Below are 24224 nucleotides of genomic sequence, written 5' to 3'. Positions count from 1 at the left end.
ATCCCACCTCCATGTACAAATGTCAAAGTTAGGATAACTCAGCTTTCATCTCTCAGGAGATGAAACTGAAAAGCGTTTGACTGTTGATCATACTTGCCTCACTCATGATAGAGAAGGTCAAACATCCACGTCACTATAGGCAAAGTGCATGGCGGATGACAATAATAGCATCTCAGAAATGCAGCAATAAGGTTGCCAAAGCTTCTTGTCTGCTTTTAAAATAAAAAGGTATGTTTCGTTATGTGGAATGAAAGACAGAAATATAGCCTCCTTGTTTTTTATACCCAGGCTCAATCTTGTTTTAAGTGGACCAGTCAAAGTAATGATGAAGTTTTCACTTGCTGCAATCCTTTGGCTCCAATTTTCAACCCCAAACCAATGTGCTTCATTGTGGGAAACATTAATTTGATTATCATGAATGACTCTCTCCCACAGCTACGCAGCAGAATTGAGGCTGTGTTAATGAAAGGATGCTTATCTTGAGCCAGTATACTGAAAAGAAAAATCTCCTCATGTCATTATTTACTATTTAGGTTTTAAATCAAAAGTTTAAGCTAATATGCCTCAGTGTTCCTGGCATGCACAGCACCCTCCTGATGTATGACACTCTCTATTATTGCTGTGTTAAAAGACACATATTAGTTTAGCTACCAGAAATTTGCTGTATGGCTCTGCAAATTAAACACATGTTGTTTCTACTTACAACAATTGACTTGGTCAGGTCTGCATTCAATTTTATGCAAAAATGAATCTTTCCATGAGAGAAAATGTAGCTCTGTAAATCTCCAACCTGCAAGACAAAAACAGACAGTTTAGCTGGGGGGCGGGGGTGGAGAGTGATGACTCATGCACACAGTACAAGTCCCTCCCTTTCTATTTCTTTCAGTGTCCAATCAGTTCCTCTCCAAGCTGTCATTCATTGCCTCCAAATCACATCCCCATCATGCTTTACTGCCCCTCCTGTACATCACTTTATTTGCAAAGGTTTAGAACCTGCAGAGTCAATAAAAATGCCATTAACACAGCTTTGATGAGCAGATTGTTCCTTAATAATGTGATTAACTTATAGTGCACATGATAATAATCTGCTTTCAGGATGTTTTGGTCATGCAGTGGCTTTGAATTGCACTGAACACATTTTGTAATGCACTGGTCATACATTTAAAAGTGGCAGCTTTATCAAATTAATTTCAGATTTTTTTAACAGAACTGAAGCAGCCTATAAAATGACAGAGAGACTAATCGTTACCTCGGGTTGCCCACGTATAGTAAATATTGAGTTATTGGCTCATAGTTTCTGAGAAGATACGAGTGCCTGCTATCTGCGTTCCTCCAGGGATCTCCTCAGCTTCACCATGGCCTAAGAGCAAGTCTCAGGACTCCTTGGAGTGGGCGGATGCTTGATATGGGCTTTATAAGCTTTGTGTGGAGGAGGACAGGGAAGGGGGTTTTCCTCTTTACTGCCAGGTTTTTATCCAACAATAAAACTAATGTAACCGTAGATTAAAAGGAAAGTTGGTGTGAGTTATCTGAAAGTACTAACAATAAAAAAGTGCATAAACGAGTGAAAGGGGGTTAAAATGTAATGACCCTGGATAAAATTAGCCTGATTAGAATGAATGTGGGTTTAATCATCATTCATTTACACAGTCTCAATATTGTGCAGCACATCATGTGAAGGAAGCTGTGTATTAAAAGTTACGACTAACATCTAAAACTACTTCAGAGGGCTCTGAGAACAGGGCACAGTTCATCTTCATGACTCTAATTTAGGGCTGCAAAATTAGGGACCAAGTAAGCTAAAGGAATAGTCGTAAATGTAATTGTTCCAGTAAGACAAACAACAATCCAACCATCCTTTCAATAAGGAATCATTAGGGCCACTTGGTTAGCATCCTGCAGCAACTCTGACCTGAAATGAAGATAAAGGGATAGATAATCAGGGCTCTGAACTGTTGACTGAATGCACTGCTGTCTAAGAAACATTTGAGTTTGAAACACCAGAGGAAAATCTTGTTGACTCGGTACACTATTTACCAATCAGCACATTTGACTGAATAGATAAAGTCTGCATCAAAGCAGCTCAGATTGTTTACATTCAGTGACACCAACAGTGTGCAACCAAAAAGCCTGAAAGTCTCTGAAGGCAGACATGATATACATATCACGATACAGATGTTATGATTCATTATATCCTCATACATTGCAATACAGTAAGCCTTGCAAATTTGAATGCATCAATATGTGGCAATTCGGTTTGGTGAACTTGGTGCCCACTGAAGGTCTTAGAGTGCAACTGCACTCTCTTAAAACACTTTTGTTGATGTTATGACTGCCAGTGTCTACAGCCTGTTGCTCCAAAACAGTTGTCATGTGGTGTCTGTGTGTATTTAACTGCTGCCATGATGTCTGTTTTAGTTTTTAAAAAGGGTGACCAGAGTATGTGCTCGGATTATCAGGGTGTCACACTACTCAGCCAACCAGGGAAAGCTTACTCTAGGGTACTGGAAAGGAGGCTTTGGTCTATTGTAGAACCGCAGATTCAGGAGGAACAATGCAGATTCTGTCCTGCCTGTGGGACAGTGGCCAAGCTCTTTACTCCTACAGAGCTCCTTAAGGGAGCATGGGCATTTGCTCATCCAGTGTGTTTCGTGGACTTGGAGAAGTCGTGTCCCTCGGGGTCATGTGTGGGGTTCTGAAGGAACATTGGGTCCTAGTTCTGCTGCGGCAATCCCTGTATAACCCAAGTGAGAGCTGTGTCTGCATTTTCAGCACAAAGTTTGACATGTTCCTAGAACGTGTTGGCCACCACTAGGGCTGCCCCCTGTCCAATCCTGTTTGTGATTTTAATGGACAGGATCTTGAGGCGCGGTCTGGGGGAGGAGGATTTACTGGTTCAGAGACTTCAGAATTTCATCTCTGCTGTTTGCAGATGATGTTGTTTTGTTGGCTTACTTAGCTGGGGAGGGTGAAGCAGCTGGTATGAGAATTAGCACCTTCAAGTCAGACAACATGGTCTTTTGCTGGAAAACGATGGAGTTCAACTATTTTGGGGCCTTGTTCACCAAAGAGGATAGAAGGGACTGTGAGATTGACAGATGGATTGCCAAGCTTTTCATTTATCTGTGTTCCAATCCTCACCTATGGTCATGAACTCTGGGTAGCACAGAAAAAATGAGATTGTGGATACAAGCAATTGAAATCTTCCTCAGGAGGGTGTCTGGGCTCAGCCTTAGAGATGAGGAGCTCAAATATCTGAAGGGATCTCAAAGTAGAGCTCCTCCTCATTGAAATGAGCTAGCTGAGGTGGTTCGGGCATCTGATCAGGATGCCTCCTGGTCGTTTCCCTTTGGAGGTCTTCCAGGCATGTCTAACTGCGGACACTCCATGGCAGTCCTAGATCTCGCTGGAGAGATTATATATCCCATCTAGTCTGGGAGCACCTCGGTATCGCTCAGGAAGAAATGAAAAATACTGCTGGGGAGAGAGATCTCTGGGCTGACTTCGTCTAAGAAGATGAATGGACGACATCTATTGGCTGCATCTATAGCTACACTGTAAATGGTTAATTATTACATGCAACTTCGAGACATAACTTTGGTTATTTCCTTTATGTTACTTTTTACATGAGCAAACACTAATCAGAGAAGTGGTGTACATTTTCATCAGAGATGGTTGTTTTGGAGCTGTATGCATTCATTTTCTTATAGTTGTATTGTTTAGAAACATGCATTTCAGGTTTATTTCAACCAAAATATGACTAAACACTGGCTTTAGTTCTTTGTGTGTTCTTCAGGCAGAGTTTTATATTTCTCAGGTAAGTTTTGTTGATTTTTTTTACAGGAGTCTCTGCTGCCAAACCCATTACAGTGGAGGTGATAGGTAAAGGTAGTATTTTTGTTGTGGTGCCCATTCCCACAGGGTATTTTCCTTTCAACAATGCAAAGTGATGCATTTACACCCACAGGCGATATTATTCTGGCATCAGTTTATGTAACCTAAAGGACAATTGTTTAGTAACCTCTGACAGCTCTGGCGTTTCTGGATGTCCTGGAATCAGCACCCTGGACAGTGATCGTGACACCTCAGGTACAAATGTTAAAAACCATCTACCTGAGCTGTATGTGTGCAATTATCTGAAAATATATAGACCCGACTGCTTCTATAAGACAAAACAAAAAGATTTACTCTTATTTCCAACTCTTCAGCTACTCTCTTTGTGTAACTTTCTTTTCTTTGTTTCTTACAAGATTTACTTGCCCCTCATTAAATATCCAGCCATAGTTACTACAGTAAAGTACCTTCAGTCTAATGCAGCTGATGATCCTCATCTGAGTGGCCAAAAAAAACAGCTGTGTAAGATGGAGTGCCCTCAAATTTAAGTAGAACATTCAGAATAACTTAGCAAGTAAGGGACTCTGGGGGTTCTGGGGTTTAGTGTAGATTTTCAAATGATCGTCTACATAATGAACATCTAAGGGTAGATTATATAGCAGTGCACCCTTTACTCAGCTGAACAACTGGTGTTTGACAAAAGAAAAGACTTGTTGACCTCTATAGGCTGCATCCTCTTACCTCCTTGTATATCATCACCTGGCTTTCTCTGTCCTTTACAACCTTTGGAAAATGGTGTTGGATTAGAGAATAATACACCTTTCAGTGCCTTGAGAGAAAACGACTCACGTGGAGTATGAGATGCCGCCCATCTTGACCCACAATTGTTATATGTATATAGATTTTGAATTACTTTATGCAGCTTATGTAGTGTTAAAAAATCAACTTTCATAAATCTTTTATATATCAAACTATTGATATTCATCATTAACCATAAATACAGTTAATAAGCCACCAAATGTGCATGTCTTTATGAAAACATTGCTGTGCTTACACCACGGTGGCACCAGAAGAATCATAAAGACACTTAACCCATACCTATGTGTTTTGTCACAGCTCAGATTGTGCCTGAAACTTGCTATATATGGTGTTTGGAGACACCATGACAAACTGGCCTGACTAGCCAGCTTCCTGAAATTGTTTAGATAGTTTTCCAGTATGTCCTCTGCTACACTGGGAGTGCACACATCTGTGGACCAATGGCATATGTCTTGCTGCAGTCAATCCAAAAAAGGGATGTCTCAAGGAAAAAGAAATGAAAAACAAGCTAAATGTTCAACAGTTTATCAGAGAAGAATGGAAGGAGAAGGAAGAAGGTTGAACATTCAGTGGCTAAAGATAATTTATTTCATAAGTTAGATACATTCAAACTTTAACACTGATTTTAGGAATTGATCTCTACTTTTAGTGCCTATGGCTGACATTAAAAGCTGTACAGTCCCATGTTTTCCAGTATATACACAGTGTCTCACTGTGAATTATATGATGCATATTTACTATTTCACCAAGACACTTTTCTTTAGAGGAAGATGCTCAGCTTGAGGTGATAGTTGCTAGGGTTGTCAACATTCTTGATATTTTTCAATACCACATATCGAAAATGATACATTTTTTAACCTTTATTTAACCAGGAAAAACCTTACTAACGTTAAAAATCTGAGTGTATTGGCCAAGACAGCAGCAATTTCAGACAGACAAAGAGCAGTCATACATAGCAAACATAATACAAGACATGTAGTCCAAATGCATTAAGAGACACAAGGTAACTACTACCAAAGTTGACCACATTTGTAAATTAATCAAAGCATCTGCAGTCAGATGTATCAGCTTCCAACTAAATTAACTTCCAATGAAAGTGCAGCTGCTGTTCCTTCATCAAACAGCTGACCCTTTCCACCCCCGCTGTACTGAGAACATCAGTATTAGGCACACAGTTTTGCCAACAATACCCAAAAATGCACTGAAGAGGAGTTGTCACAAGGAGTCTAACTAGCACCTCTGGCCATCAGAGTATAGTAAGACTGGAAGGAACAAGAACCTAAAGACTCTGACTTTCATCCACATGCTCAGATACCGGGAATGCCACACTGTCTTGCTCAGCCAACCCATCACCCCATGCATGGGTCCAAGTGTGCCATGTAAGACCACACACCACTAACCTGACACGCCAGATGGATTTGTTTCACACACAAAACCTTCCATAGCTGACATTTGGGAAAGGGCAGAGCCATTGAAAAATAATTTGGAGGGTGATTGGATGAACATTCTGTCACATCTTTACGGGCCAATCAGAGCATCAAAACACGTGATGTTGTAGCCCCAAACTGAGGAGTAAACTCCATAGAGCTGCATGGCGCTTTAGCAGCATCCGCTTTAATTCCTTTCCACTGTTATCGCACCGGCCTCTTGTTGCTGCTTGCTTATGTCACAAATCTGCTGCACCTGAAAGTACTGACCTTCGATGCTGATTGGCCCTGTCACCTTCTAACCGAGCCCAGATGGGAGCTTTGCAAGATGGATTTGCCAGTGAGAAACACGGAAAATGGGTGTATCCATCTGCTTTGCAAGGTTAACACACCACAGGATAATCTGGAGAGAAAGAGATAAATTCAGCTCAACAATCGGCATGATTATCAGGCATTGTGTGGCCCACTTTAATCTTGAAACTTTCTTTCGTTGTCTCTGCTGCTGTGTTGATTGTAACACCTCCTCCTCCTCTTCCCTCAACACTGCCTCTACTCCACATGTGCATACTGCACCTCGCATCTGTGTTGTTGGTCATTTTTGAGGACATGCACAGTCAATGAGTCAAACCGACATTTGGGACACAAGGCAGCCATGATGAATAATAGAATATCTTCAAAATATATCTGATATGTCTGAAATCACAAAGTCTGGTGGTTCCTTTTGAATCTGTGCCCATTTTGACATCATATTAAGTCATTCTAGTAGCGCCCGTCCTTCACTGTATATCTCCACCCACAGATCCCCACCAACAGTGATGGAGGCACACAGCTGTTCACATGTTGGCACAACCCCTGGAAAGAGAGAGCAGGACTATTAGAGAGACACCAAAACAGATGATTCTGAGAACAGCTGTTAAGAGGTGGACTGGCTGAACTGTGCAAAAATCAAACCAAATCACCTACTATTGCTTCCTTTAATAATGCTAATAATCATGGTCATCTCAGTTATTTATTATTAACATTTAACATGTATTATGATGAATATATACGTATATGTGTTTTAATTTAGTGGGACAAAAACAACTGACGGCCACCTGCTGTGGTGTTTCCTGGTAGCTTCACTTCTTAAATAAACCCCAGGTTGCAACTCTAGTTGAGCGTATACTTCTCGGAAATGTGTGTGAACATGTCAGTATGATTTATATAACAGCCCATTATGTAGCATTGTGCACTGGTTAGATTTTGTTTGATCTACAGGTGTGTTCACCTTTGTCATCCACGGGTTGTTGTACCTGTGCTTACACGCTGGAAGATGTGGGAGCATTTGGTGAAAAAAACAATGTCTACGTGTTTAAAAGACCTAACAGACACAGTGCAGTGACTGACACCCAGATTAAAAGACAAAGGAGTAGAATAAGAACATCATTCGTAGGTGGACTTAAGTTTTGCTTCACTAATACTTAAATTAAGTCATCTCCTCTGAGCCTCCTTTTAAAGCAGCCGATAGCTTCTCCAGGGAGAATCTGTCGATCCCAGATGCAACAAGTATGACTAATGTTACCTGCATTATACTCTTTTATATAAAGCTCTGACTAAACTCATGCAAATACATAAATGAAATATGCAGCCTTAACTCTATTTCTAATTATTTATTTTTCTCATGTTCGTCTTTTACATCACCTCTTCAAATTTTTCAACTCCCTTTCCTATTAAATTCTGCACCAGCACACCTTTAATCATATGTCACCTACAACTAGCACTATAACATCCTCCAAATTAGAATTTATCCTTTGGGTGCAGTGAATATCAGCACAAAATTTCATGGCAATAAATCGTTCATTCAAGTGTTTGACGAGCAGGAGCGCTGTGGGACTGGCTGATAGACTAACACACACTCCTTGAAGCCACATGCTTTGCATAGCTATAAATAAATGTTTCAGACATCAGACATAAACAGGCCTGTTGTATGATCTCTTTGTGTGCTCTCTCTCTAACTAAGCTATGGCACATACAGAAGAGAAGTAGAGAGTCCTTATCTGTACTTACATTGTCTTCCATAAAAATCCATTAAAAAAGTCCCACACAGAAACTTGTCTAACATTGCTGCTCATTATTTAAAAACAGTAAGTGCAAAAATATGCCCATAAAACTGAAATAATACAAAAAATGTCATTGTCTGAATTGAGCTCTGATAACACTCTAACTGCAACAGCTGGATGTCTTTTTATCCCCCCCAAATACCCATAATTTTTTTTCTTATTAGCATAGTAAGCAGTTTTACATAAGGGGACATTTCAAGTAATATTTAAACAAACTTGACAGAAAATAAGAGGATTCACTTCACACTGGAGACTTCGTTCCCAACTTGGGGTCCGGAACCCCCTTGGGGGACAACAGAGATTTCAGGGGGGGGCGCGACAGCCTATCTGCTTTGAGGTTGTTAAAATTAGGTTCACTCAAACTACCTAAAGTCATGATAAAACCCATATGAGTGGTTCATACCAAGGTCTTTTGCTATTCACACTTGTGGTTTGGGCTAAATTAGTTGCATTAAATGGGCTAACAGATATAGCATTTCTTGGTGCTGATTAGAACTTCCCTCTGACCCTGAACAGGATAAGGGGTGGGAAAAAATGGATAGTTAGATGGACAGTTCTAACCTAAGAATAATGTTATTTTTAAAGTGTGTATTTCTTGATTCCAAACATACAAATATTAAGTAGCATAAAAATACAGAACCTAAAGATTTTACCATACTGCTAACTTAATATTTTGCATTAAAAAAGTTTTTCCTTTTTTGAAATAAAGCTACAGTACTGTGCAGAACTTTTATGCAAGTTTGGGCCAAAAATTAAGGCTGACGTAAGGTGTGTAATGGTGAGTAAGTCTGAGGGCAACATCTGGCCAAAAGGATTGACACAACCCAGGTTGTGCTCTGGATGTCCTTGCATTTTACCAGGGGCATTGGAAAATGATCTGTTGAAAAAATAATAAAGTCCACATCTTTAGGGCGAAGTAAAGGGTGGATGTAACTGGTAAGCATAGCCAAGGGTACTGTCCGGGCGGGAGGTAGGGTTGCCAAGAGCCCCTGGTTGTGTTGTGGATGTCCCAAGGGCAAGAAAACCCCTGATGGTCATTGTTCGGATGGAAAGGCCCAAACAAAGGAATTGCCGTTGAGCTTGACCTTGGTTGTGGAGCGACACATGTGTTGCAACATGTCTTGACTCTGGCTACCCTCATCCCCCTCTCTAGCCCTGAGTTGTGGCACATCAGGTCCCATGATGAATCCCTAGCCCTACATGCCTTAAATATATGCCCATGACTGTTGTAGTGGCAACAAAAAAAAAAAAAAACCCTCCTTTGCCACTTCCTGCAGGACATGAAGTTTTCTGACTTGTGCGTTCCATGTATAATCCAAAAGAAGAAAAAAGGCAGGAGTAAAATAAAGCAATCCGTCTCTTTATTCCAAATAAGTAAACGACAACTACTAAAACGACATAGCGACGGTCAGAAATACTGTTGCTCCCTGTCCTGCTTAGTTGAAAGACCCTCCCCTCAGAGCATGTGTTTTGCAGGTATCCTTACATCACTTTACTACACTTGGCTGCACTTTACGGCAGAGGGTAAATTTGCGGTAGCAGGACAAACCAATCGAGCACAGATATTCTGATTAGATGCAAATACTACAATAAACTAATATTATCAAAAGATTGCATGCAAGACTATCTTACAATCCTAACATAAAAATCAAAAAATAAATTAACTACTATCTAAATTAGGCAAAATATGCAAAACTATACCTAAATTACTTTATGGCTCTAACAACTGTACTTCTACAAAGTGCAAATGCTTTGGCACTATTGTAAATGTAAAGGCCTTTCTGCAGGCATTTTTGTAAACTTTTCAACTAGCATTTAATACAAAATAATTGCAATATTTTATGCAGTTATGTAAATGCACAGCCTGTCATTACAATTATGATTGTGTGTAGATCAATGACGCAGCACTTATTTAAACCAGGCAGTGCTATTAAATAATGGAAAACAATATAGTTTAAAAATTAAGATAATAGTCCCCTAAAGTCTGATTATTTTATGAGAACTAATGACTTATATTTGAACATCATTTCCCATCCCCTGCTTAACCTGATAAGGCAAGCATTAGGTCTGTGGAGTTTTAGGCAGAGCCTTGTTAATTTATTCATTGAGATCATTATCAGCATAATTAGTTTAGGCAACTTAAGGTATATCGAATAATGGAACAAATTCAATATTGAGCATCTCTACAAACAATGCATTTTGCCCATTGCGCTGTCAGGTAACCGGAAACTTTAGAAAACCACATATTTTTTATAAGAGTTTATTTCATAAGATGTGTTTTGGCCAAGGCATACCTGATTAAATTTTAGGTGAAACATGTTCTTTGTTGAAAATACAGATTGACAAAAGGAAAGTAATTCAGCCCTCTTGTGTGTGGTGTATCCTCGTATTTTCTGTCAAGTTGATGTTTCCTACCATCACCTGCTCCAAGTTATAAGGACTGACAGTGCTGTGCCAAGGGCATCTACTTTGTATAATATTTAAACCAATTTTATTCTCTTGCATTTCAACTGACAGACTCTATAAAGGCTGACCCATATTCATGCCTAAGTGCTTCCCATAGGACTTGTTGATTCTTTATTTGGGGCGTTTGGAAGTGACCTACAAGCTTTGGTTGGCCGGCTTTGTGGGCAAATGCTGTCTTAGCACGCGTAGACATGTCGTGTCTTAACTAGCTCAAATACCTTTTCAAGAGCCTTTATTTACACTTGTGCCAAAAGAGTGCAAACAAGCTCTGAACAGATGAGGAATGAAAGTATTTGTTGCAACTCTACAGCATTCCTTTGACAAAAGAGAGATTACCTTAACATACAGAGACACATTTGGAAAGGAGCCCTCAGGCAATGAGTTTTGTCAACATTTTTGTGCTCCCGTATCACTTGTTCAGTCACTCACTCATTCACTCACTCTCTCCTGCTTACCCTCAGAGATGTGGGTGGAGGTTTAGCACACTTTGAATGCAGGTAGTTGAGGCAAAATGCTGCAGACGTCCCTGATCGCCTTCAACATAATCTATTGACAGAGTAATTGCAGGAAGCTTTCATGCCTTTTGAGTTTGTCTGCTCTCACTGGCCATCTGTTTTGTGCACCCCACCCCCACCCTCATGTCACCTCTGCCTCTTACCTGTAAGACAATGAATTCAAAACAAGATAGACCTTTATTAACCTCAAGGGAAATTCCAGTGCCTGATTGCTCCACACTCAAACCATTAGAAAATAGTACCACAAGAAGAGCATCAAATACAAGAAAATTTTAATGACATAAGGTGTAAGAAAAATTAAAGAGCATGAGGGTTGACGATAAAAAGTAAGGGTCTGAGACAGAATAGAATGGCAATACAAATTACAATTAGTGAAAGCTATTGAGAGGAAACTTTGGTTAGTGTCTAAGTAGTACCTTGTATTTCTCTGCTGAATTTATTCTGTATCTACTTTAAGTTGTATTATGATTAAGATCTCGTGCTACTTTCACAAGCCATGTTTACATGACAACAATCTTATCAGGAATGAATGGAATGAATGTGTCCACCCCCAAGGTTTGGTCTAACCCACTGGATCCCGGGCACCCAGTATATGGTGAGCTGGTTCAGGCCCAGGGAGACATGCCAGGTACCCGTAGAAGCACAGCTGCTGCTTCTGTAGCCAGCAGTTGACCCTTCCCACCCACGCTCTTACACTCTGGCCAACAATACCTGAAAAAATGCACCAAAGAGAACTCCTCACGAAGGAGTCCAGCTGGCGCATCTGGCCTTCGGTCAACATCAAGGCCTGTGTGAGTGTAGAAAGACCTGCAGGTCCAAAGACTGAAAGGCTCTGATTTTTGTATTCATACTCAGATACGGTGAGCGTTTAACCACCTTGCCCAGCAAACCCAGCGCCCCATGTGCAAGGCCAAGTCTTCAGTTGATCTCAGCCTGGCAGTTAAGTAGATTGATGGATTTTGCTGCCACATGTGTCACTGAATGCTTATATTTGCTGTGGAAGCTATAAAAAACTGAAAAGTCAATTTAGCCATTTTACTTTTATTGCATTGCCTGACATTGGCACTTACTTTGTAGCAGAATTTACAGGGTTTAAAAATCACTAAAGAAATACTGGGTCTTGTTTTTCTATCTTATGTAAAGAGATCAGAATTAATTTCAATGTTTATGTTAGGGGTGACCTGGAATATTCGACGATTCGACGATTTGATTCGGAGAAGTCTGATTCGACTATGACCTCATAGTCGAATGTTGTTATGTACCCAAGATCGTACCATTCTGACTACACGGGGCTGCTAAGCCTGAGTTTCCATTAGCTGGCATTTGCTGGTTATTGGCTGGTAAAAAGGGCAGAAGTCCGGCAGATAAAAATATAACCAGTCAAAATGTCTGCCAGAAAACATGCAAATGACCAGATAAGTAAATACTGAATACTTGATGCTGATGCTAACTGTTGTTGTTGATGAGTTTAATGTGGGGGTATATTGTGTAACTGACTGCGTGTGTAAGGAAAAGCGTGCAGCTTTCTGTTTGCTACCTTAAGCCACTTACACAAAAAAAAGAGATTTATGCATTTCGCTGCTGTTAATGCAGCAAAATAATGTTAAAGCAAATGTCCGGTAGTTGTTCTAAATGGCCGGAATTCTTGAGGACTGCTGGTCTTTTTGCCCGGGAACAAAAAAGTCTAGCGGAAATGCTGTTCAACTGTTAGTCGACTAAAGGTAAAATCTGATGAATCAGATTTGACTATAAAAAACCTTAGTCGCTGACACCCCTAGTTTTTGTAACCATTTAAAAATCCTTACTGTAGAAGTGATATTACACTGAGAGTAATGTTTGCATTTACATTAAGAGGGATTGGAGGACTTAAACTGTATCAAATAATGAGTTAAAGAATGCATATGATACTTGTTATTGCCAGTAATGAAGAAAAAAAATAATTGCATATTATTTTAAAAGTAGTTTGCACATGATATTTAAAATAGTGAGTATAGTCTTGCCCAAAAAATTTCTTGCCTTCTGTTCTTGCCTAATTTCAGCTAGAAATGATATAAAGTCTTTGTAAATAATATAAAGAGTCAGTCTAGACTTGCTCAATATGAACAGATAGGGATTTTACCTTTCTGTGATTAGGTGCTACATAGATAGAAAATGATCCATTAAATGAATCTCATGTTAAATTCTACTATAGTTAGGACAAAACAGTGTATTTGACTTTAAATGTGACATACGAGGTATCGCCATCATCCTCATAAAGTTGAGCTCCACCTTTGTCTGTTCCTGCCGTGCTCCCATGCTTCATACCGGCTAAAATGTGTGGGCACTTGTGTCTTGCCATGAACTTTGTGTGACAGAGAAAGAAATGCAAACCGGTTACCTCCACTCTTGCCATGGCAACGGACGCGACAAGAAAAGCGATCCTGTACCTGTGTATCTGTCTCCCTAATGGTCTGTGTGTTGGTGTAACAAGATCTGTAAAAACTCCCCTCAATGACATTTTAGATCCCCCACTGTAACTGACCTGGGCTGGGGAGTCACAAGTAGGATTTAGGTGAGTACTCGGGCTTCTCTCAGGTTTACTGTTCCCCTTTTCCTAATGAATTCATCCAGAAGAAGACTCGAGATGAGGCCCCTTTTTCCATACGGGGAGGGTATTATGTACTGTTTTTTCAGCTGTGTTATGTTTGCAAAATCTCAAATGAAACTTCTCCACACTGTATTTCTGTTTGAAATCTCTCCAAATAGATAAACACGCTTGTATTTCTGCTTGAATACACCAAAGAAGAAGTGTTTTATTTCTTTTAGGGAGGAAAAGCTCTCATTGAGAGTGCTGTGGGGTGACAGCTTAAACCTTCTTGCACCTTGCAGCTTCACTGTTTGACTGCACCATTCGGACCACTCCTAACTCTCCTATTCCCTCTGCTGGGAAAGGCAGATATTACACACCCTAAACTCAGTACAAAAAAACACTACAGTAATTACTTTTTTGTGTTTTTCAATCAGCTGCTTTGCTTCTGGGAAGGCCCAGTCTAGGTGAGAGCCTGGCTGACTCTCCTCTGTCTGAAATATCAATGGGGATGACTCACTCCCTCAGTTTGGTGTCAATCATCATTGCAAAATGCCAACCCTATTATCGCCCAAATCTTTTCAAGAAGTGGTTTTGTCCATCTGTTGGCAGAAGCAGCAAAGAGGAAGCATGCAGGTCTTTTTTTTGTTCTCCCTTGGGTCGACGGAACTAGATGTTTAATTTGCCTCATAAATGACCTTGCAAACAACCAATTTTGCATTTTGGGTTGCAAAATCTCCTTTTTCATTGATGTGGTGTGCATTTGTTAACTTTCTTCAAATTGTTTGCACAGAAATATGACTAAACATTCCTTTTTTAATTTCCCACCTCAGAATATTGTGCATCATAATGAGTGCTTCAGCTCATTGCGTCATAATCAAGCTTAACCCTTGATTCTTTTGTCCACAGCACTGTCAAAATGTGACAAAATATTGTTGTGACTCTTGCAGCAAACACTCCTTGTCTCCTGCTTGCTTGTGTCGACTGTTTGGGTAAAAGCCAGCCTACTTTGCTGTTTGTGTTTCTGTTTTCCTTTTCCCTTTTTTTGTATTGAATAGCACAACAGGCAAGTTCATTATGCGTGTGACTCATCCCACTAGCCCACACCCCCTCCCCATCTGCTGCTGTGCGCTGGAAAGGAGAGGGAACCGCCATTGATCACTTCTTCCCTCACACATGCACGCACACACCCCACCTTCAACGTCACTATCGATCGACATGTTTAATGTTTTTTGTGGGGAATAGCTGGCATTTCCTTTTTGTGTCATTTTACATCTGTTCTCCACCATTTGCTGACATTAGAATAAATCAAAGAGCAGAAATGGGAGAAATAAAAAGTAAAGCATAATACGACCAAATCAAACAATCTCAGGCTGTGCTGTCAGTGCAGGGCTGTGATTTCTTTTTCCTTTTCTGTTTTTTTTTCTATCAGTTGCAGTCGGGAAATACAGTATATAAGTTAATATGTCTGGACAGGAGGTGTTGTTTCTTTTTTTTTTTTTTTTTTTTTGCTCTGATACAGCAGAGTTTAAAGTAACCTGACAAACAGCAGAGATGTTATGGCAGGTATTTGACATTTCTTTGATAAAACAGCTTCCCTCTCCCTTTTTCTCAAGATAGAGTTCAATAAATGGTTCTTTTAGCACATAAATACCGACATTGTATCACAACACTTAGCTGTTGACAACATATAGAGTAGATATATGAAGTATAATATTAATATAGCATATAACATGTAGAGATTTAGCATTTTAAAAACAATATTCATTCATTGATACTACGGGGGGGGGGGGGCGCTGAAGAGGGACAGGACAGGACACATGGGAAGAGAGAGAGCGGGGAAGTCATAAACCAAACAGTGCCAAACCACAAATAAACCCCTGAGGACCACAGCCTCTGCACATGGCGCCCGTTCCACCTACCGAGCTAAAACTGGCACCCATATTTAGGTAATTTTGAAGGCAGTCGTGGCATTAGCCACCACCTCCAGTGATTTCAGTGAGTATTTGAACCTTCAAACAGGATACTCTTAAGACTGATATACACTGTGCGATTTTGGGCTGTCCCGGGCGAAAGATGACCAGTTGTGACGATATCTTTGGTCGTGACTCTAAAGTGGTGGCCCTACGTCACACTGTGAGCCGTGTTGACAGAAGGTTATAATGATCTTGCTACCAAAGATAGCCTGAGTGAAAATTCTGTTATTGTCAGACATTTAGGAGTACCACCTCACGATGTGACTGCAGCTAAGCTGACCTACTTCGACTAACTAACCAATAGGAATGCAGCAAAAAATGACATAATGATAAACACTACACTGGCCCCAACAAACAAGTTAGAATTAGAATGGAGGCAACACCAAAACACTGAAGTTTAAGGGATTCCAACAAAGAGGAAAATCTTACTCTCAGATGTTATTCTAAGCACATGAATGCTACAATTACAATGGCTTTGTTGCTTTACGACATTTACTATGGCACTGATCGCCACATTAATGTGGCATACACTGGTATTTTTATTTTTTGCGTATTTGTGGAAGTTGTTGCCTGCGATTCAGCAGCGCCCAGTGGGAGATGCAGGTATCTCTGCATATTTTAGCAAATTACTTGAAATTACTTGGATGACAAATTTCCATTCAGCTCTTCTGCTCAGGGTCAGTTTTTCCAATTTATCCACAGAAGATTAAAAAAGGTTTGTTAAACACCGGCATTCAGCAAAAGTTCAGACTGCACGAATTTAGCCAGACTTTGGCCTGAGCTCATCGTCAGACCTCAGACCTAATTTTGTGCATCGGGAATGACAAACGGTCTTCTAGTTTGATATAATAACTGAAGCATCCAAGACACCCCATGACTATGAGTCAACAAGACTAGCGTACCAGAATCTTTCTTGCTTTGTCGTCTAATTTGACACCCTGACCTGACATCAGTAACAGGAATCCTAACGCCTGCCAACAGGAGAGAATTTGCTCCTTATCATTGCATCATCATTTACCAGTCCCCACCCCCCCGGGAACCAATGTGTACTTTTTATTCTAGTTATGCCATTGCATACCTGAAGTTTTATCTGCAGGAGAGCCAGTCCATATTGTCCTCCTCTTGATATATAACCATAATTGTTATCCATAATCCAATCCGTATTTGTGTCTTGTTTGCTTACTTCTTTTATGAGCAAAAGACTGCTACAGTCACCCAGAGAGCATCTGTTGTAGAGTTGCTGACACTCTTTGGCCTGGCCTACCTGATAGCCTGTGAACTTGCACATAGTTGCAGAGACAGAGGTGACGTTGGCGTACGGTGAATGGTCGGGGATCAGTCTGGTAGTGTGGCCAGTCTGTTGGCCAAGACGGGTCGAGATTTTAGTTGCATAGTCTGACGTGGTGCTGTTGTGAACAAAACCAAAAATGATGAAATCTCAGTCGGCCTTAAGGCAGAGAACTCTGAATGGAGAGTGATGCAGGCTACAAGCATCTGTGAGCCGCTATCCTGCGGCTCTTTGTGTGGGCATGGGCTCACAGTTTACACATCTACACCACCAGGTAACTCAGGATCTCTCCTGCCTACCAGTCTCCACAAGTTTTCATCTCTCGTTCTTACTGTTGAGTCTCCATCTCAAGAAGTTGTTCTTCTGTGTGCTCCAGCGCATAAAAGTATCCAATTACTGTATATCCACAGTAAATGGCACATTATCGCCACCCGAGTCAAAATCCCTCAACTTTTGAATGAAGCATGCAGAATCAAACATTAGCTGAGGTGGAAGGGCATGTTGCTGGTAGCCAAAGGTTGCATTTTAAAATAGATCCAAACACAAAAGCTTTCTGGGTGACTTCAAAAATTCTCGTTAAGTGTACAATTAAATTGGTAATTTACATGGAGATAGTGTAGCCATCTTCTATGATGTATATCTAGTTTCCTGTTTGAAGAGCCAACGCCCACTGATATCACTTGAGGCTAATTACTAGTAGTGCCAAGTGCCTCCTACAAACTAACTTTAAAAATACAGAAAAAATGATAAAATAGCTTTATTTGTATGGCACTTTTAAAAACGGAGCTTTACAAAGTTCTATGACATACACTCACACCACATAAAGAGCAAAGCATAAAAACCTGGACACAAAATATCCAAATCAATAAATCAAACCACGATTTTTAACAAAAGAAACCATACCAAACCAACATACATTACCCAAACATAGAATGAACCTGAGAAATACATCATGAGAGTCATAAACTAGCAAAAAATCCTCTTTTTTAATCCTTCAGCACAAATCCAATGATATTTGATGGCAATTGATGATCATTTTATGTAAAGAAAAATATCTAATTGCTTTCTGTAGTAAGTTGTATCAATGCTGCATCAATAAGAAATTCATCTAAGTAATAAAAAATGTCCCCAGGTAGTGTGCACCATCTTTGCAGGATTTCTAGCTACATATAATCCTGGTGATTCCTCGCTGCTCTCCAAAGAAATCCATCAGGATGGGTGTGATTCACTTCTGTAGGTGTGTAACTGATCTATCTCATCGTGTGGTCACTTTAAGCAGTGACAATAAATGAAGAGATAGGTAGAAATGTGTCGGTGGCTCCAGTTTGTCTTTAGGTTGGTGGTGACTATGTCATGTTCTGTAAACTCTTAATATTGTAGTGACAAATTTAAACAAACCCAATATTGTCTGAATTGAACCACTGAGGGATGAAACTACTTTGGGCCATGTTTTCTGGTTGATGCAATAAAAAATGTCCAATATGTTTCTCTATTTGGATATGTGATCTATTTATGAACATTGAAGTTTATGTTGCCAATAAACTAATGCCATGATATTTCACTATGTCCAATACATAAAAATATATATATAAAATACATACACTCATCCAAACTGCCTGGAGCACAGAGCATGCCAACATGTTGATGTGGTCAAAAACTTTTATGCTGCATTCTCACACCTGGCAACAATCACCTGAAGTCTTGGCATTATGCACACCAATTCAAAGCTCCATGTGGTGTCCCATATCAGATTTACACACATAAATAAATTACAGAGTGTGACCTTGTTGTATTATTAGGCAGTGAAGTAAAAGGTAAAACTAGGGCTGTAAGAAACAGTCATTTTAATAATCAGTAAATCAGCTGATTGATTATTTTGGTCAATCAATGAATGGGATAAAGTATTTATTTCTGTTCCTTTAAAATGCATCTGTGAAAATTTTAGACTACTTTTTTGTACTTTTACACAATTTGTATGTAGTAGGACTTATTTATCTTCCTCCATAATGATCAATAGTGCATTTTATGTACTTTGTCTTTTCAGCTGCAGTCTTGTCAGGTGTCTGTTCTTGTTTTGGGGATTTTTATGTGTGTTTTGTGTCAGCTTTAAGTGAGACAGCTGATGGAGTAGCGACTCGCTGAATCTGGTGCAACCATGTTTTCATTTACTTTGTATGAATGATCAATGTCATTGCACACTGTCCTTTGGTAAGTAAGATAAACTAAATGGAATAAACGAAACCTTGATTTAAAAACAGAATACTGACAATAACCCCTGAGCTGTTAGAGTAATAAGAAATTGTAAATTGCTTTTTAAAACTCACTAAATGTTTTGAGGCTTTGCTACAACACAGCTTAAGAACAGGTCATGGTCAACCACACATGAATATTTATGATATGCAGTGTGAGACAGATATTTACTGAGGCCTACCTCAGTCTTTACTCACAAACATGCATACTTCAACATCATACTGATAATAGTGATACATTTTAAATGACTGACTTAAATTTAGTAGGACATTTTCACAGTGTATTAAGACTACTTTTACCACTACCCCTGGCTTACATTTTAGCATATAGAACAGATCTAATCACTCAAACAGCTGTTTTAAAATACATTGTTATTAATTGAATGTTGAGTTATTGATATTATGATATCATTCAGACCTTAGTCACTTGCTTATTGGTCAGGCTATCGTTAGCTCATTAGAGCTTGCTGTCGCGTCGGCTTGTCATCTCTGTTGCTCTCTTTCAGTGAGACGCTTGCATACAAACACATATGAACATGTGCAATCACTCCTCTTGTGTCTGCAGCGCCCATCTCTCATGTTTGTGTTTTGACAGACTTTAACAGTTAGATGCAGGCTTAAATGACTTTGAGTGTCAGACAACCTACCTCTAACCTAAATCACCACTTTTTATCCTGTCATATCTCATACATGTCAACAACACTTTGGGTCTTTCTGCCTGTTTTAGCCCACCAAAGTCTTGTCTCCATCATGGAAAAACAGTTTTTGATGAGCAGTTTTCATATGTTTTGTCACCATTAAAATATTACCATCATTTAAATGAATGGAAAAAATGTTATTTATATGTATAGTCCATTTAAAGACAGCTTGAAGGCTCACCTTATATTCAGTCACATAATTTATAGTGTTTTCACATGTTTACAGCAACCATGTTCAAACATATCTAGCGTGTTAAGACACATATTTTGTATTTCACTTACCAGGGTCTTAATAGTTATTAATACAAGGCAAGTCAAGTTTATTTCTATAGCACATTCCAGCAGCACGGCAATTCAAAGTGCTTCACGCAGGACATTAAAATACTATGACAAAGGGTTAAAGAAACACAATAGAAACATTTTAAAAGAAAAATTAAAGTGATAAAAACAGCAAATAAAACTATGAAAGATCAAAACAAAGATATTAAAGTAAAAGTTTCAGTCTAGATTTCCAGTGCCCAAAAGTCTACAGCTCTGTAGTTTACATTGCTGCTTTGTTAGCTTATCTTTAGCTTGGTTATCTACATAGCTCCATTATCTATAGCTAAGTTAACTTTAGCAACGTGAACTTTAGCAAACACAGCTAATGCCAACTTACCTAATGTAGATACCAAGCTTCTGTAGCTGCTTTTTGAGCTTAGCTTTAGCTTTGCTATATAGCGTCATGAGCTACATAGCTTTGTTATCTACGTAGCCTACTCAGCTAACAGAGCTGTCAGCTTTCCTGGCCTCATTGGAATGCTTTTATGGAGGACAAGCTTTTTCCTGTCAGATCACTGTTTGCTCGGCTTCATTAAATATTTCATAATCAGGTTTTACAGATCAGATTTTTTACTTGTAACTTTTGGTATCCTAACCCTTACCTTGACTCGTATACTGTCTTGCTGAAAGTCAGTTTGAGTTAGTATTTCCTATATGATGACTGCCATCACTTGCATTTAAAACACCAGTTCAGAAAACTGAGGGGCATGTTTTGAACAGTCTCCTCCATACAGGATCTGGAAGAGAACAGTTAGTTTTCAAAGTTTATTCCCTTCTCCATTTTTCAAGTATAAACTTGACCAAAACAGTCTTTAAATGTGCATTGATTTAGTCTACCTTTTCCTTACCAACTTTTCCTTTTTTTGACATTAGGGAGTGAAATAAAATTGATCCTCTAATTTATTCATCTTTTTTAAACTCCAGTTTAGAGTTTCAGTTGTGTCTTCACCACTTGAGACTAAAACCCTCTAATGACAAATTAACATAGCCAAAATGATGATGAATAATTGTGTCTATGGACCCCTGCTGTGAGAACAATGTGTTGTTTTCTTGTTTTCTCGCACGTAGGTGGTCGTGGACATGACATTTGGAGGTGGTGGTCATACCAAAGCGATACTGAATCTGGTCCCTGAAGTCACTGTCCTGGCCTTAGACCGAGATCCTGTTGCCATTTCTCTGGCCGAGCAGCTTGCCAAGGAACACTTGTAAGTGATTTATTAAAACACATTAACAAGACCAAAACACAGGGCAAAACTTCTGTTTTATATAAGCTGTGTAGACAAATGTTTATACTATATCATGTTCTTGCCATAAATTTTTTTATTCTCACAGCCGACCGCTTGACCACTGCGAGCAGTGTTTGGTTTGTGGTCATTATTTCTTCAAACATGCTGTAGGTGTGATATAGTATCACAGCCCTTCCTGTATTTCTCACTTCTTTTCCTGAGCCCGATCAAAAACTGCTCGCCAAGATATAGCCTCCTGAGTTTCAGCATCCAATCAAATCCAGACCTCCTTCTTAACTTAAAGCTTTTCTCCCCCCCACGCAAGCTGGTGGGCCCCGGTATGTCATTTGTCAGAGTACGGGCCCACGCCTGCAGTGTGAGGGAGATGCTGCCTCCCACGGAGGATCTATAAGAAATGAGGAGGGGGGGCTGGAAGAGAGAAGCCCGGAGAAGTTAAGAAGCAGAGAGAGAGAAAAAAAGAAAGCATGAGAGTGAGAGAACAGGGAGACACGAGGACACAATGCCAGGGTGAGAGGGAGTGTGTGAGCATGAGCAAGGCGCGGGAGGATGAAAATGAGATGTTCCTAAGACCATGGCGTGGGAAGGAATCCTTTTACGTAGATTCTGGGGAAACCTCTCTCAAGGGAATCTGCAAGAGAAATGTGCCTGTGAGCAGGGAATGACAATTAAGAGAGAGAGAGAGAATGAGAACACTGTATTCTGTCAGCACTCATATACCCCTGCTGTAAACTCCTCCACGCCCACTCCTGATGCAAGTTGAGAGAAGCTGGAGAAATCTAGCAATTAACCAATATTATTGGAAGCCTGAGTAAAAGACCCTTGCAGCCCACGCAGAGCATCCACACAACAGGGTGAGAGGATTTTCTTTCTCCCCTGTACTCTCTCGTCTCCACAGAAAGTAAACTGTTGAGTGTTGGTGGGAATCCGAACCCGGTTTAAAAGATTAAAAAAATAATAATAATTTCACCTCTGAACATTTATTTAAAAGCTTCTTTCTTCCCTGAATGATATTCGACGATGTCTTTAATAGGATTTGTCTCCTGTATATTGAGCTGTGCTGTTCTCCGCTTTCACCGTTCTTGTTGTTGCTATGACTTCCCCACACTTGTAGCTCTGCAGCAGCTGTGCCCACAATAAAGTTATTAATGTGAAAAGGCTGCAAGCATCATTGAAAAGCCAAGTCAGGTAAACAGTGGATTTTTGTGTGTGCATATGATGGACACACACTCTGAGACATGGTATTAAGTTTTAGAATACACTTTAAACTCACCTTATTTTACACCTACTGCCATGCTGTTTCTCAGAACCTGAAAATCTCATTCAGTAAATCCAGTTTGTTAAAGTTTACCTGCAGGTTCATATCAGAAAATTAGAATATCAATATTTTTTGTCACTCATTCCAGAAAGTGAAACCCATATATTAAATAGACTCATTACACATAGAGTGAAATATTTCAAGCCTTTATTTCTTGAAATTTTGATGATTGTGGCTTACAGATAATGAAAACCCAAAATTCAGTGTCTCAGAAAAGTGTGAAAAAGTTAAATTTTGGAAAGTAATGGTGTCACACCCTAATCAGCTAATTAACTCAAAACACCTGAAAAGGTTTCCTGAGCCTTTAAATGGTCTCTCAGTCTGGGTCTGTAGGCTACACAATCATGGGGAAGACTGCAGACTTGACAGATGTCCAGAAGACAGTCATTGACACCCTCCACAAGGAGGGTGAGCCACAAAAGGTCATTGCTAGAGAAGCTGGTTGTTCACAGAGTGCTGTATCCAAGTAACCTGACACATCAGATGGATTTGTTTCACACATCCATCTGGGAAAGCTTCAATAGGAAATGTCTGAGAAAAGGCAGAGGCTTTGAAAAAAACTAGGAGTATGATTGGGTGAACGTTCTGTCTGTCACATCTCTATGGGCCAATCAGAGCAACAAAACAGGTGACGTAGCAGCTATCAAGCTGCACATGCACAGCTACTGAGGAATAATGCGAAACATGCTGACTATAGATGTGTAAGTACTCGACTTTTGTCGTTTTTGAAAAGAAAACAACTCACTGCTGTTCTTTGTTCTTCTTTTAACAAAGAAATGTCGTCAAGTTCTGATAAAACTGGCGCTTTAGCAGCATCCACGCTAATCTCTTCCTCCATAACTGCACCAGCTCTTGCTGCTGTTTGTTTACGTCACAACTCTGCTGCACCTGAAAGTACTGCCCCTCGTTGCTGATTGGTCCTGTCGCTTTCTAACTGGGCCCAAACGGTTCAGATGGGAGATTTGCAGGATGGATTCACCACTGAAAGACAAGGAAATGGGTGTATCCATCTGCTTTGCAAGGTTAGTATCCAAGCATATTCATTGAAAGTTGAGTGGAAGAAAAAAGTGTGGTAGGAAAAGGTGCATCGAGGATCCATTCAAGAATTTGGGGGGAGCTTCACAAGGAGTGGACTGAGGCTGGAGTCAGTGCATCAAGAGCCACTACGCAGACGAATCCTAGACACAGGCTACAAATGTGGCATTCCTCGTGTCAAGCCACTCCTGAACCAGAGACAACATCAGAATCGTCTTACCTGGGCTGTGGAGAAAAAGAACTGGACTGTTGCTCAGTGGTCCGAAGTCCTTTTTTCAGATGAAAGTACATTTTGCATGTCACTTGGAACTCAAGGTCCCAGAGTCTGGAGGAAGAGTGGAGAGGCACAGAATACACGTTGCTTGAAGT

At 40.0% G+C, this 24224-nt stretch overlaps 1 protein-coding gene across 2 annotated transcripts in view; it reads left to right on the top strand.

Annotated features, from left to right (window-relative positions):
• The window catches only part of mettl15 (methyltransferase like 15), an 89949-nt gene that overhangs the window by 33379 nt on the left and 32346 nt on the right, over positions 1-24224 (top strand). For both annotated transcript variants that reach the window (XM_041788819.1, XM_041788810.1), the window contains exon 3: positions 21327-21463. In XM_041788819.1, coding sequence (XP_041644753.1) covers positions 21327-21463 — 137 coding nt within the window. The remainder of the gene's footprint in view (positions 1-21326; positions 21464-24224) is intronic.

The sequence above is a fragment of the Cheilinus undulatus genome, linkage group 1, assembly GCF_018320785.1.
Source record: "Cheilinus undulatus linkage group 1, ASM1832078v1, whole genome shotgun sequence".
Taxonomy (NCBI): Eukaryota; Metazoa; Chordata; class Actinopteri; order Labriformes; family Labridae; genus Cheilinus; species Cheilinus undulatus.
This window is presented reverse-complemented; position numbering and strand designations above follow the sequence as displayed.